The sequence below is a fragment of the Poromitra crassiceps genome (assembly GCF_964638095.1).
Source record: "Poromitra crassiceps genome assembly, chromosome: 10".
NCBI classification, from domain to species: Eukaryota; Metazoa; Chordata; class Actinopteri; order Beryciformes; family Melamphaidae; genus Poromitra; species Poromitra crassiceps.
Genome location: NC_139631.1, coordinates 13,503,661 through 13,518,995, shown reverse-complemented (window position 1 = coordinate 13,518,995; position 15,335 = coordinate 13,503,661). Strand labels below are relative to the sequence as shown.

General features: G+C 43.0%; 2 protein-coding genes across 2 annotated transcripts in view; one reads left to right on the top strand and one right to left on the bottom strand.

Annotated features, from left to right (window-relative positions):
* Nucleotides 1-351: 351 nt before the first annotated feature.
* prf1.5 (perforin 1.5) lies at nt 352-4,377 on the top strand (the record flags this gene model as incomplete). The annotated part of the gene is made up of 4 exons (XM_083645282.1): nt 352-621; nt 877-1,148; nt 1,610-1,751; nt 2,985-4,377. The coding sequence occupies 4 exons, from the start codon at nt 352-354 to the stop codon at nt 3,870-3,872; spliced, it is 1,572 nt and encodes a 523-aa protein (XP_083501408.1). The 3' UTR covers nt 3,873-4,377.
* A 1,142-nt stretch (nt 4,378-5,519) lies between these two features.
* Nucleotides 5,520-15,335, bottom strand: part of smarcad1a (SNF2 related chromatin remodeling ATPase with DExD box 1a) — a 33,955-nt gene continuing 24,139 nt past the window's right edge. Inside the window, exons 21-25 of the mRNA XM_083644185.1 lie at nt 14,664-14,852; nt 13,632-13,750; nt 11,423-11,605; nt 11,035-11,144; nt 5,520-7,014 (exon numbers count right to left, since the gene is read on the bottom strand). Of these exons, the coding sequence (XP_083500311.1) occupies nt 6,953-7,014; nt 11,035-11,144; nt 11,423-11,605; nt 13,632-13,750; nt 14,664-14,852 (663 nt within the window). The 3' untranslated portion in view covers nt 5,520-6,952. The remainder of the gene's footprint in view (nt 7,015-11,034; nt 11,145-11,422; nt 11,606-13,631; nt 13,751-14,663; nt 14,853-15,335) is intronic.

The window sequence follows — 15,335 nt, the reverse complement described above, 5'->3', positions numbered from 1 at the left end:
GTTTTTTTTTATGTTAACACAACAGCTGAGCCAGGATTACATGCTCCAGTTTATAAAGGAGAGAGGATTAGAAACTAACAGGCACAATACATCTGGCTTTATAAGCTATAACTTCCTACCAGCAGCAAAGCAGAAGTCTGTTCTAGTCTAATCTCTCTCGTTATAAAGCAAATATAGAAACTTATGAACATAGTTCCTGCACTGCTTAACACAGGTTTCCAATCAGACACTCCTTTCATCTCAGAGAAATTACTCCCACAGCATAAATCCTTTTACAAATTAATCAACTTACATTATTGAATAGTTTATCACTTTATCGCCCTCAATGTAATCTTTCACATTTCAGTAACCATGGCAGCTGATGGATTCCAACTGAGCAGCTTCTTCCTGTTAATGTTGGCTTTGCCAGCTGTGTTGGAGGTCCGCGGGGCCCAGGCCTGTCGGATTGGCTCCGGGTCGGAGTGTGAGAAAGCCCCTTTTGTCCCGGGTCACAACCTGGCAGGGGAGGGGTTTGATGTGGTGCGGATGCGTCGGACGGGGGCGTACGTCATCAACGTCAAAGCCCATCTGAGTGACAACCACACCTGTACACTCTGTCCCAACCGCTTCCATAAAGGAGAGGTAACAAACAGTTAACTGTAGGGGAATTCACTGGTGTGATTCTGCATTGAAAAATAGCATGCGGTGTTCTTTCATTTCCTCTCTTCTTCTTCTTCCCTCCTTACATTCCTGACTCTTTTCCATGTTCTCTCCCCCCAATCTAATATCCCTTCACTCTTTAACTCCATCCAATCCATCTCATTTCCTCTCCTCCCATACTATTCCACGCTACCTTTAACTCCTTCCTGTCCTCCTCCCCTCCTCTCTCCTCCTCAGGTCCAGAGGCTCCCAGCAGCAGTGCTGGACTGGCGGCCCTTCAGCCGCTGCAGTAAGCAGCTGTCCAGTGCCCTGCACCACTCTGTGGACTCTCTGCTGCGGAGCTCCAACTCCCTGGTCAACAACAACTGGGGCGTGGGGCTCAGTCTGGATGATGTGGGCAAGGCAGTGCTGGGGGGAAGCCGATCGGACATGGCCAAGTTCGCTCGCTCGCAGCACAGTGTGGACAAGGCCACCTTTGCCATCCATGAAATCAGCTGCACCTACTACAGGTAAGGGGGGGGGGGGGGGGGGTGCATTTCAGCACCAAAACGTACAGTATATGTAAAAGAGCGTGAGGTGAGCAAGTTAATCTCAACATATGACTGAAACCCAAAGCTTGTTCATCAGAAAATAGGTGTGTGTGTGTGTGTGCGTGTGTGTGTGTGTGTGTGTGTGTGTGTGTGTGTGTGTGTGTGTGTGTGTGTGTGTGTGTGTGGAAGGGGGGGGGGGGGGTCTCTTAAGAAAGTAGAACTAGAAACTAGGAACTAGAAAAAAACATATTTGCTCAAGATATAAATGCACAAAATGATGTCCACTTACACAACAGCTAAACAGCTGAGACCTGACAGTGAACTAATAAGTGTTTATTGTCTTCGTCATCGAAGACTTCATGACAATACATAGCCCAAGATGATATTCCCGCTGTGTGTGTGCTGTGTGTGGCTAAACTCCACACGTCTTGTTATCTCAGCTACAGGCTTGCTGACCACCCACCGCTGAGTGCAGAGTTCGCCAAGCATCTGAAGAGACTCCCACAGAGCCTGAACACGAGCCAGAGCAGAGCTCTCTACAGACGGCTCATAGACACCTATGGGACACACTACATACACCAGGTCAGACTAGGGCCCCATGTCACCGATATAGGGTCCAAATGGGGATCATTCCCGGCTGCTAACAGCACTCCTCTAGAATGTCTTTCTCCCACGGCGCTGGCCAGCAGGGGTCAGAAGATGGCAAAGTCAGGACACTCACTGTTTAGTGAAGGGGCGGGGCTAGGGAAGAGGGGCCGTAGCTAGGGATATGAAGGTGGTAGAGAGTTGGGAATCGAGGGGTGGGTAGGGGCGAGTGGCTAGGGGGATGTGTGGGTGGTGGGGGCAAGGAATGGGGGCGGGGCTAGGGAAAAAGGGGCCATAGCTAGGTATAGGAAGGTCATAGAGTCGGGATTCAAGGGGTGGCTAGGGGGAGTGGCTACGCTAGGGGGATGTGGGTGGTGGGAGGGGTGTGGTGAAGGAAGGGGCAGGACTAAGGCAACTGGGCCATAGCTAGAGATAGGAAGGTCGGAGAGAGTCGGGATTGGAGGGGTGGGTAGGTGGAGTGGCTAGGAGAATGTGGGTGGTGGGAGTGGGCATGCTGCCATAAGGCTGAATGGCCACACCACTGTGCCGTGGGCATAAAGGTAGTTGTGCTTGTTTGGCATTATAATTGATTTTACCTTCAAAAAGTACACATCCACAAAAAGAGAATACCATTCCTCAATGTTCTGTGTAGTCGTGGGTAACATGGCCAGATTCTTACAACAGCAATAGAGGAGAGGAGCTGAATTGTTATGGTAAAAAAAGCTGCATTAACAGAAATCAGTCAGCTGAGATTTGCACTTTTTGAGCACTATTTTGCACAACGACTTATTTTCTGCTCAATCTGGTCACTGATTTGTGTTTTTAATGCTTTTTTAAGCCCTAGTAAATCAGTGTGTGGGTTCCTCTGCCGTCTAATGTTTTTGTATGATTCATCAGAAACCTGCACATCTCAAGAAACCAACAGCTATTTTAGAAAGACATGGCACAGCATAAAACGCAATCACGTTATAACTATTATTCTTTGTGGATATCTCAAAAGGAATAAATGGGGCAATGGGGATAGGGGAATGCACCATGAGGCTGCTGGCCTCATGGTGAAGCTATAATCACAGGTCAACATTTAAATCTTTGAAAGGTCATAACTGCTACATAACACCAATGGTCTGATTTTGATGAAACTTGGAGATGATGCATCTTGTGACTGATCATTGGCACAGAACTATACGTTTGATTTGTTTGTGTAACTCACTGCATGTGTGTCCATTCTAGGTCCAGCTTGGTGGCAAGGTGAGGCGAATCACTGCCTTCAGGACCTGCCTGGCCACGCTGAAGGGCTTCTCTGAGTCCAACATCAAAAACTGCATCAACGTTGAACTCCGGATGGCTCTGGGTTTCCTCCCCGGCAACGTGTCCTTCTCCAACAAATGCGATAACCTGCTGAAGGGCAATATGAGCATGGGTTTCTACCAAGGCTTCATGACCCATAAGATTGAGGTAACTGGAGGGGAGAGGTACTTCCCCGACATCCTTTACCAGCAGGATCCATCAGAGGCATACCACAGCTGGATGAACAGTCTCCACGACAACCCGGATGTGGTTTCTTATGCCATCTTCCCCCTGCATCATCTGGTGGAGGACCCAGAGGTCAGCGACAATCTGAGAAGCACCATCACACAGTATATCAAGGCGAGCCAGCTGCCAGAGGACCAGGCTGGTGTTAAGAACTGTTCCCCGACTCCCAACCTGGACCATAACTGCTGCCCTCTGCGGGCCGGAAGAGGAAATCTCAGACTGGAGATCACCAGAGCCGCGGGTCTGAGGGCCGACACGTTCACCAAAACCGACGCCTTCGTGAAGATCTTCTACAATGGCATGTACGAGGAGACGGAGACTGTGATGGATGATAACGACCCCGTGTGGAACGCGACTTACGACTTTGGCTCCGTGGAGCTGGGTAACCAGTTGAGGTTTGAAGTGTGGGATAGGGATGTGCTTTATAATGATGTGGCGGGGAGATGTGTAGTCTTCCCTGAGCGTGGAACTCACTCTCTAAGCTGTCAACTGAGCAAAGGAGTTCTCTATTTCACTTATACCACCACATGTGACGCTCACCTGACAGGCTACAGGTGTGGACGATACTCCCCCAGTGCTGAGTAGATTACTGGTGGATTAGAATATAGGCCTATTGTTTTCGGTGTTTAGATTTTCATATTACAGTATGTGCTTATCAGGGTAGTACTGAATAGAATGACTAGTAATCCAGGAGGACTATCAGGCATGGCAGTCAGGATGAGTAATATAAACATAAGAAGGTAGTTTAATTGCAAAAATAAGCACAAAATATTTCCCTTGGATTTCCCCTCTAAATTAACAGCTAAGACGATCCTCCATAGAATATGATTTGTGCCAACAATTTGACTGCTATGCACCATCATCCCCTCTCAATCTACTCAGTCTACTTCAAGTTTTCGCAGCAGTGAGGACGCATCTCTACATGGTACAGTTGAAATGCTGTATTTAACTCAAATTATTTAAAAATAAAAACCATAAAATAAATTCACTGCTACGGCACTTAAGTTGTAAACAACGCGTCTGTTTCGCATGACACACACAAACACACACATTTTGTATTTTGTATTCTGTATTCAAAGACAATAAACTGTTTGACTAGACACAATAGACTACTTGTATGTTTATTTACTGTGTTTGACAAATGAGAAATGTTTTTTTTTTTATCAAAACATGACTGACCTTGTACAAATGAATTTTGTACAACCGTCTGAAATATCAACACAAAACACATGTATCATAAAATATGATTACAATTAGTTTGTGCTGAAAAATATCTATTGATGCAGAAAACCTATTGCTGCAGAAATGGACGACAGTAACTTTGATTAGTGCTGCATTGTGTAACTGTCTTAATGTCTCGGCTAGAGATGAAATGGTATGAAAATTTCATATCACGATTATAGTGAACAAAATGATCACGGTTATCAGTATTATATTGTTAAAATGTGTTGAAAATGTTATACACCCACTGAAATCACTGTTGCTAACTTTGGTTGATGGACCGTATTTCCTGTGTTTTTCCACTGTAATCACAGTAACACAGCTTTAATGATAAAAATTTGAAACCGTACTATATCCACCAGGAACTTGATCACGGTTTACCATTGAACCGGTTATCGTCGTTTCATCCTTGGCGTCAATTTACTACATCAAATTCCTTGTGCATCCGTTGTGGTTGGCAAAATAAAGTGATTATGATTCTGGGACACTGCAATTTGCTGTTGTAAGCCACCTGGAGTCATAAGGCTGACCCAACACATCTATAATGGGTGGTGCCTCTTCATATGAATATGAACCCATGCCTTGCATCTTGAAGTAAACACTGTTCAGGACGCCATCATGACACAATAACAGTGTAAATGCTTTTGATTATGGTTCTTTTGACCTCTGTATTAAAACAATGCCACAAACAAAATCGACTCCATACAAAAAATAACAGTAGCTAGAGCTATGCTGCCAATATGCAGTTCATTACAGAAGCACATGTTTGCCAATAGCTGCATATGGGTTTGCCACAAAACACATGCACAAAGCTAGCGGTTTGCCAGTGACTGCATATATAATAATACATCAAAATGAAGAGATCGATGGGTCCTTACTGCTAATAAATTAGGGACACAGCCAAACAAATACATACATTATTAAAAGTATTTTTTTTTAATTATTCAATTCAAACAAGAAAATACAAAAACATACAAATGACTTCCTTTAACAACAACAGTTTTACACTCACAAGACACTAGCCACATATTCTATGATCACTTTTTATACTTAGATTACGGTTTTGACCACTATAAACGCTGGGACATTTGTCTTTCATGAATCCACCATGCTTCATATCTTGGGTAATACAGTCCAAAAATGTCAATTAGCTTGCCTTTGTTGGACTAAGTACATTTAATAACAGTAATAATTGAGTTAGACTGTTGAAATCCGTAAAACCAGGAAGAAAGTATTTTTGATGTGAGAAAATTGAACATATAACGCTTCTATCACAGATGGTAACAGAGGAAATCATGTGGATAGCATAGACTGGTCTTAATTTGTTTTGCTATTGATCATGGCAACGGATGTAAACAAAACATATTTACTATAAGAGGAGGCGGGTGTAACAAGGTAGATTTTTAATGCTGTCTGGTATGAAGAATAGTACAAACATTCCATTCTCCCCGCCCCACAACACCACCTACCTCTCCAGATATATACAAAGACAGTTTCCATACTAGAAGTATTCATTAGCAGGGTAAGAAGATGCAGATTGAGGACATGTCAAGGCTCACCCTGGTTTGCACCATGAAGGCCTGCCTGCATCCGCTATTTATTACCTTCACAAGCATGCCAATACTCTGTTCTGAAGGCGATTAAGAGAATACTCCCTTTAAGACAAGGGGTTATGTCAACTTATATTACCATATTTCTATTAAGGTCATATTCAGGCTATGCAATTAAGATATTGGTTACTCCAACATTAGTTTCAAGAATGGAGGGTTGTTTCCATGTCTCCCATCAGTTTTAACAACTTGAGAACCTTGCCTAACATTAGTTGAGGTGTTCATTTTTAAAGCTACAAATCTTTGTTTAGCCTATTTATATTATTCTCTGTATCAATGTATGGTTAAGAATTGGGTTACTGTGTGCATGTAAAACTAGCATTTCAAGCATAGCTACTCTTGTCAGAGGTTATCGGATCCCCTTGATAACAGAATCTTCATAGCAGCATGTGGTTCACAAGCCAAAAACGGTGGCAATCATCTTTCTAGTAGGTCTGTGCATTAAAGAAGTACTCTCAAGTTTTCATTACACTGAGTCGCAGACAGACACTGCTCAACTCTGGCCCTTGACTGACAAATTGTAAGACTGACTGGTTTGACTGGAGGAAATCTGAGCACACGGATGGTGAAGTACAGTATTTCAACAGCCGTTCAAGTATTCGTGGCAGCTTTACATCCGAGTTAAAGGTAGAAAATACATGTTTCAGTGAAGTACTGAGCCAGGCAGAAAAGAGTGGTCTGTATACTTTTACAGTACAGACACAAAAGTGCGTGGCACGCTGAGGTCCGCCTGAAATCATAGGAATGGCATTCCACAATTCTTAGCGTTTACCGGTTCAGTCACAAGTTCAGAGAGTGCGTGTGTGTGTGTGTGTCTGAGTATAACTGTGTGGATCATAGTCCCAGTGAAGCCTTGAGCAAAGATGCCATATCTTCAGGTATGGTCCCCTCTTCACCTAGAGGAGAAATGGTGCTTCATGTCTTTATTTGTGAATCATTCAGAGGGTTACAGTCACTTGAACAAAACAGTGAAAACTGTTAGATAATGAAGCTAACCTAACAGACATGTCACTGCATAGGTTACTGCATCAAGCTTGAGGTCTACAGTAGGGCTGTCCCAGCGAGTCGACGTAATCGATGACGTCGACTACGTAATTACGTCGACGCACGCTACGTGCCTCGACGCGTCACAAAACAAAAAAGATGGCAGCGATGGCCGGAAAAAGTAGTCATTTCTGCACCGCAGCGAACATAACATTACACCCTTTAACGGTGCTATTCGGCCGTTTAACGTTAACGTACATATTTCCGTTTGCTTTCACGGCTAACATGTAGAAAATTGATTAAACTAACGTTACAGACCATTGTTAGTCTGTTGCTGCTCACGTTAATTTACTGCGTGCATCATTTAACAGTGCTATTCGGCTGTTTACATTCTTCTGTTTGCGTTCACGGCCATGTAAGATGAGATCAAAACTAACGTTACAGATCATTGTTACAGTCTGTGACTGTTAGTCTGTAAATCGTTTGTATTATTTATTTCCTTACCCCCACGCTGATGCAAACATACATTTGGCTGAGTTAGCTGCACAATGCACATTACTCCAGTGATTAAAAAAATCCATGTCCTGTAAAAATACTGATCCTCCTCAGTTTAGGGAAAGGGTTCATACATACAGTGATGAATCATGATGATGATCAATTTAATCTATGTGTCAGGTGGTCCAGTATTTTCGTGATGAGAGCAGGCAACTGACAAATAGGCAGGCACTATCTATTATAATACCGTAATAAGATTAATATTAATAATAATTTATATGATCATATCATAATAACAGACATGGAAATTAGACTTAGACTAATTTTAAATATGTCCCTACAGTATTATATTATTATTTATCTCTCTCTTTTCAGGAAGCAAAGCAGTGTGGAAGAGTTTTTCCCCAAACGAGAATGAGATGGTTAAATAAAATACTGAAATTGAGAAGTTTTTGGTTATTTATTTGTTTTGGGTAAATTTATTGTTATATAATAAAAAAAATTAAATAAAAAATAATCGTTAGATTAATCGACTAATCGAAAAAATAATCGATTAATCGATAAGAAAATAATCGTTTGGGACAGCCCTAGTCTACTGGCCCTCATCGGGCCTGCAAATAGCTGAGGGGATTACAATATTGCATTTTGGGTCTGTACTACACACACACACGCATGCGTATACTGTGCAGCGGCTGCACTGGGAGCAACTTACAGAAGGAAAATGTAATGCAAACTGAGAATGCAGGCCATTGAGTTTTTCACAATTTTTGATTCTTGACAACCAATTCAATAGGCTTTCACTTAACAAATATTGTTTGCATTTAGGACTAAAGGAAAACAAATGTTTCATTTTGGTCATCTCTGCATTTATGAGTATTAGATTCAGCGTTTTCGCTAGCCCTCACAGCTGCAGGACATCGTGTCCTTTAAGATTTTAAATAAAGGACAAATGGTATACATTCAGGACACATTAAATCTGTGTTTATTGAGCTTAAAAACCTACACTGCGCTATGTGGTGTGGCGATGGTCGTCTCGTCCAGGCGGAAAACACTAGCGTCCCGATAATATAATAGATCCATGCGTCCACGTTAGCAAGGAGGCAGAAAACACTAGCCTCTAGCTACGTTAACAAGCAGGCGGAAAACACTAGCCTCTACATTAACATCAGGCTGCAGTTCTCAGACGATAGGATAGCATGCAAAACTTTAGCCGTACAAACACACTTATTACAAATTAGTCAGGCTAATAAGAGTAGGCTACTAGAAAATAGTAGACTTGGCTTGCTTTGGGTAGCTACCCACTAAGTTAAGAGGAAAACACGCGCGCTATAGACGGTTTTCACCTGTGTGTTGCGCAATAGCCACAACTCCTCAGCACGGCTGTATTCAGACCCGAATTATAAACTGGAAACCGGAGTACGTTATAAACGTTATAAATATAGTCACGTTATAAACAACTAACCAACGCTGGGGGTCCGTATGGAAACAGTGTTACTCGAAATGGTTAAGAGTTAAATCAATTTGGTCATTCAGTGGTTCATTACTTTATTGCCATGTAAAGTAACTAACGTTAGCCGCTAGCAGCATTAGCCACAGTATCAGTCTATATATCAATGCCCCAGTGCACAGCAGCGAGCGCAACACAAACCTCACTGCACTGTCAAAATCCCAACACTCAGTCCCGCCCAGCTGCCCCATTAGTCAATAGCATTTTAGAGAAACGTGATGTACCTCTCTAAACTGATCAATCAGAAGCAGCTAAAGATGAGCAGTACTAGCAACTATAGTGTTACCAAACTATAAAGTGACAGGTCAATATTCTTGACTCGGGGTTTAACCCGGGGTTACAATAATTAATAGCATCGGGACTCGGGAGATAATTTACAGGACACGGTGTACTGCAGATTGGAATTGACAGGTTTTTGATGAATTTTAAAGGCCCATGTCCTGCAATTACTTGACAACGGAAACCCTGATTAGATTATTATTTTAAGTGCCTGCAGAGGTGGCAGACTTCAGATAAACAGACCTGGAAGCAGACCAAAACAGTGCTGGAATCTGCTTGCCCTCTGTCCTCATTGACCAGCTTTGCATCTACAGTAATTGTTAATTGACAAACACACATGCTCCAACATCCCCACAGTAACTAGCTAGGTGTGTAGCAGTTGATGTTACTACAGTCCTGGAATAATCAGGATAACTAATTCATCAATGTGCAGTACTGTTAAGAAGAATTAACCGACTACGACACTGCTATGCTCAGGTCGGTTAGCTGTCTTCAAGTACTTTGTTGTACTTTCAGTATGATGAAAGGCTGATTTGCAAAATATTCACTAGCAGTTGTTTTTTGTCACACACACAGTATTTTAGCCATTGCAGTTGGAAAGCTATGTGAGACTAACACTGAACGAGCGAGCATAGAGACACTGCAGGAAATAGGCCATGCCCATCACGGGGAAAAGCTCTTCAATCACTTCCACACACCAGTGTCACCAGTGTTCCTTGAATTAAACATAGCTAAAAGCTGTTGTGTGGTGGGCTGCGCAGACAACAAATGTAAAAAAATCACCAATTAAAGTTTTTTTTTTTTTTACTCCAGAGCAAAACAAGGAAGCCATTGAGAATTGGCGAGAAGAAAAATGTGGATCTAGCTGTCAAGGAAGTTAAGTTGGAGTGTTCATCTTCCATATATATGATCTTTGTGTGCAACACGTGACATAGGAGAACGCCAAGATTTGGGGGGTTGTTTCCCTCCGTTTTGGGCCTGGTTTCTGAATGATGATGCGCTCTGCAGTGTCTCTATAGGTCAATATGATGTGAGAGCGTTGTTTGACTGGCTGCTCAACTGACTGACCAAAGGTGGCTCTTGATGAACAATGTGTTGTGCCGCAGGAAGAATAACCTGCATGCTGACATGAGTTTATTGCAGTTCCATTATTCAATTTGCATTATGACAGTTTCAAGGCACCTCTTCTGTGTACGTTTGTCTTCTCTCTGCAGTGTGCAGAGGGAGAAGCAAGTGGCCTGTCGTCTTTGCAAACAGTGATAAAACACTGTTACTAAGGGACTCTAGGGGTCACCAAACCCCACCAAACATCACATTTAAAATGCTACTGGTAGCAGCTTTAAGATGCATGTACAGTAGATGTATTTTATTGTTAATTCAACCACACTTCTACGTTTATAGTTAACAGATGCTTTTCATGGTTTTCTGACTACATTCCAACTTTACTCCTCAGGAATTCTCAGTTTATACATTAGTTTATTCAATCATCCCTGACATTCTAGTAAGTATGAATCTGACTGGCCATAACAATAACTGTTTGTGTGTCCATGTTACTGTTTAACTTATTATAGTATTTGTGTTAAAATGAGAGCATGAGTTTGTGTGTGTGTGTGTGTGTGTTTGTGTGCCCGCTTGTACTGCATCTTCTCACCTTCGTCAGCAGTGGTCATGTCCTGTTCCAGTTTGAGTTTCCTGCGGCCCAGCTGCAGCATGCAGTCCTCTATACTGTCCTTACTGATCAGCTTAATCACCTTAACGGTCCTGACACAGACACACACACACACACACACACACACACACACACAGAGTGAGGTAAATTAGTAAATCAGATTCTTCTATAATGTTCAAAATGGAAAGAATGATAAAAACTGAGGAAGTCTATAATGTAAAAAAAAATTGGAGTGTGTGTTTGTAAGTTGTGTTTGTACACTAATGTAGGTGCAAACTCAAAGTCTTTCCCGATTTAATCATTGTATCCTTCTTTTGTACTTTGTATGTGAATATAGAACTAAATTGTTCAACCGTGTGTGTGTCCTTACTTGGTCTGGCCAACACGGTGACATCTGTCCTCAGCCTGTTTGTCATTATAGGGGTTATAGTCTATATCATGTAGGATGACGACGTTAGCCGAGGTGAGGTTGATGCCCAGGCCACCGGCCCGCGTCGACAGCAGGAACACAAAGATGTCGGGGTCTGTGTTGAAGTCATCAATCAGCACTATCCTGTAGGACAGAAATAGTTTCCAGTGATGACATGTGACATCCTGTAGGACAGAAATAGTTTCCAGTGATGACATGTGACATCCTGTAGGACAGAAAGAGTTTCCTGTGATGACATGTGACATCCTGTAGGACAGAAAGAGTTTCCAGTGATGACATGTGACATCCTGTAGGACAGAAAGAGTTTCCAGTGATGACATGTGACATCCTGTAGGACAGAAAGAGTTTCCTGTGATGACATGTGACATCCTGTAGGACAGAAAGAGTTTCCAGTGATGACATGTGACATCCTGTAGGACAGAAAGAGTTTCCAGTGATGACATGTGACATCCTGTAGGACAGAAAGAGTTTCCAGTGATGACATGTGACATCCTGTAGGACAGAAAGAGTTTCCAGTGATGACATGTGACATCCTGTAGGACAGAAAGAGTTTCCAGTGATGACATGTGACATCCTGTAGGACAGAAAGAGTTTCCAGTGATGACATGTGACATCCTGTAGGACAGAAAGAGTTTCCTGTGATGACATGTGACATCCTGTAGGACAGAAAGAGTTTCCAGTGATGACATGTGACATCCTTGTAGGACAGAAAGAGTTTCCTGTGATGACATGTGACATCCTTGTAGGACAGAAAGAGTTTCCAGTGATGACATGTGACATCCTTGTAGGACAGAAATAGTTTCCTGTGATGACATGTGACATCCTGTAGGACAGAAAGAGTTTCCAGTGATGACATGTGACATCCTTGTAGGACAGAAATAGTTTCCTGTGATGACATGTGACATCCTTGTAGGACAGAAAGAGTGTCCAGTGATGACATGTGACATCCTGTAGGACAGAAAGAGTTTCCTGTGATGACATGTGACATCCTTGTAGGACAGAAAGAGTTTCCTGTGATGACATGTGACATCATGTAGGACAGAAAGAGTTTCCTGTGATGACATGTGACATCTTGTAGGACAGAAAGAGTTTCCTGTGATGACATGTGACATCCTGTAGGACAGAAAGAGTTTCCTGTGATGATGACATGTGACATCCTGTAGGACAGAAAGAGTTTCCTGTGATGACATGTGACATCTTGTAGGACAGAAATAGTTTCCTGTGATGACATGTGACATCCTGTAGGACAGAAAGTTTCCAGTGATGACATGTGACATCCTGTAGGACAGAAAGAGTTTCCTGTGATGACATGTGACATCTTGTAGGACAGAAATAGTTTCCTGTGATGACATGTGACATCTTGTAGGACAGAAAGAGTTTCCTGTGATGACATGTGACATCTTGTAGGACAGAAATAGTTTCCTGTGATGACATGTGACATCCTGTAGGACAGAAAGAGTTTCCTGTGATGACATGTGACATCTTGTAGGACAGAAATAGTTTCCTGTGATGACATGTGACATCCTGTAGGACAGAAAGAGTTTCCTGTGATGACATGTGACATCCTGTAGGACAGAAAGAGTTTCCTGTGATGACATGTGACATCCTGTAGGACAGAAAGAGTTTCCTGTGATGACATGTGACATCCTGTAGGACAGAAAGAGTTTCCTGTGATGACATGTGACATCCTGTAGGACAGAAAGAGTTTCCAGTGATGACATGTGACATCTTGTAGGACAGAAAGAGTGTCCAGTGATGACATGTGACATCCTGTAGGACAGAAAGAGTGTCCAGTGATGACATGTGACATCCTGTAGGACAGAAAGAGTTTCCTGTGATGACATGTGACATCCTGTAGGACAGAAAGAGTTTCCTGTGATGACATGTGACATCCTGTAGGACAGAAAGTTTCCAGTTTTCCATGGAGTTTTTTGTTGTCTACAGGCCACAGTGAGCGGTAAATTGGAAAATATCTCCAGCCACTTTCACTATTTTACCAGCAAACTAGATTTATACGATAGAATAGACCAAATGACGGGTGGCTGCCTTCCAAAGTAGCTGTAGATTAAATATTTTTAATGTGATTCTAACCTGATAAATTCACATTTACTTAATTTAGAATAGGTACATTATGCAAAGTCATTCTGACCTGTCAGCGATGGGCGTCTGTCCGTCCAGTCTGATGTAGCGATGTTTGTGGTGTCTCAGCAGTACCTCTACAATGTCCAGCATCATGGTGAACTGACTGAATAACACCACTCGGTCCCCCTGCAGGAGGGGAGGAAAAGCATGCTAAATGTACATGTTTTAAACACACACATCAATGGTGAAGAACAGAAGAACATAAGATGGAGAGGCTGATGTTTTTTTTGTGTGTGTTTTTTTCCGGATCCTTCCCCCGTTTTCTCCTTAATTGTACTTGGCCACCCCGGTCATTGCTTGAGTTGTAAACTAGCACATGCTTCCTCGGGTACATGTGCACTGCAGTCGCTGGCCACTTCTTTTCACCTGACAGTGAGGAGTTTCACCAGCAGGACGTAGTGCGTGGGAGGATGACGCAATTATCCCCCAGTTCCCCTCCCCCCCAGAAAAGTAGTCTCTTAAAACAGACTGTATCATCTACATCCGGCAAATGCAGCTATATACAGTCTGTATGTTACACCCCCAGAACATGCACAAGGAAGTTGGGAAAAAAACCTTCAGACTGGAAGGAAGTTCTACGGAATCCGACCAATCACGACACGCGAATGCGGCATATTGGATTCTGATTGGACTAATGAGCGGAAGACCTGCCTTTCTGCCGGCATATTGGATTCTGATTGGACTAATGAGCGGAAGACCCGCCTTTCTGCTTCCCATTCCGGTTGGTGCATGATTCTCCCCCACGAAGTACAGACGGTATGGCGGAAGCATTTGAAAATTGCGGAAGCCAACTCGTCTGTTCTAAGAGACTACCAGAAAAGGCACCCCGACCGACCAGAGACACTAGTGCAGCGACCCGGACGCATACACTTAATCCGGCTTCCCACCCGCAGACACGGCCAATTGTGCTTGTATGGATTGGACACCCGATGGCAGAGGCACTAGCAACGGCTGCCCCTGAGCAAAAACTGTTAACAGACTACATGTATTCCCCCGGACACCAATCACAGAATGTTTCTGCCCGTTTGTGCTCGCTTACCTTGTCTTTCATTGAAGCCAGCAGGTCTGTGAGGCGGTGGAACTTCCCAGAGTCCAGCAGCAGGTTGGTTTCCAGTTGGTACGAGCTGACCGAGGTGTATCTTTGGCAAAGACGATGCAGCTCAAAGTCTGACATCACCTCCATGTCCTCCTGGATCAAAGCAGCATTTGCATCAAAGTGAGTCGGCTCCTGGGGAGGGAAGGGATGAAGAATGGAGGAAATATTCAACATAACAGGGCTGTACTGAACAGTTGATATTCAACATAACAGGGCTGTACTGAACAGTTGATATTCAACATAACAGGGCTGTACTGAACAGTTGATATTCAACATAACAGGGCTGTACTGAACAGTTGATATTCAACATAACAGGGCTGTCCTGAACAGTTGATATTCAACATAACAGGGCTGTCCTGAACAGTTGATATTCAACATAACAGGGCTGTCCTGAACAGTTCATATTCAACATAACAGGGCTGTCCTGAACAGTTCATATTCAACATAACAGGGCTGTCCTGAACAGTTCATATTCAACATAACAGGGCTGTACTGAACAGTTGATATTCAACATAACAGGGCTGTACTGAACAGTTGATATTCAACATAACAGGGCTGTACTGAACAGTTGATATTCAACATAACAGGGCTGTACTGAACAGTTGATATTCAACA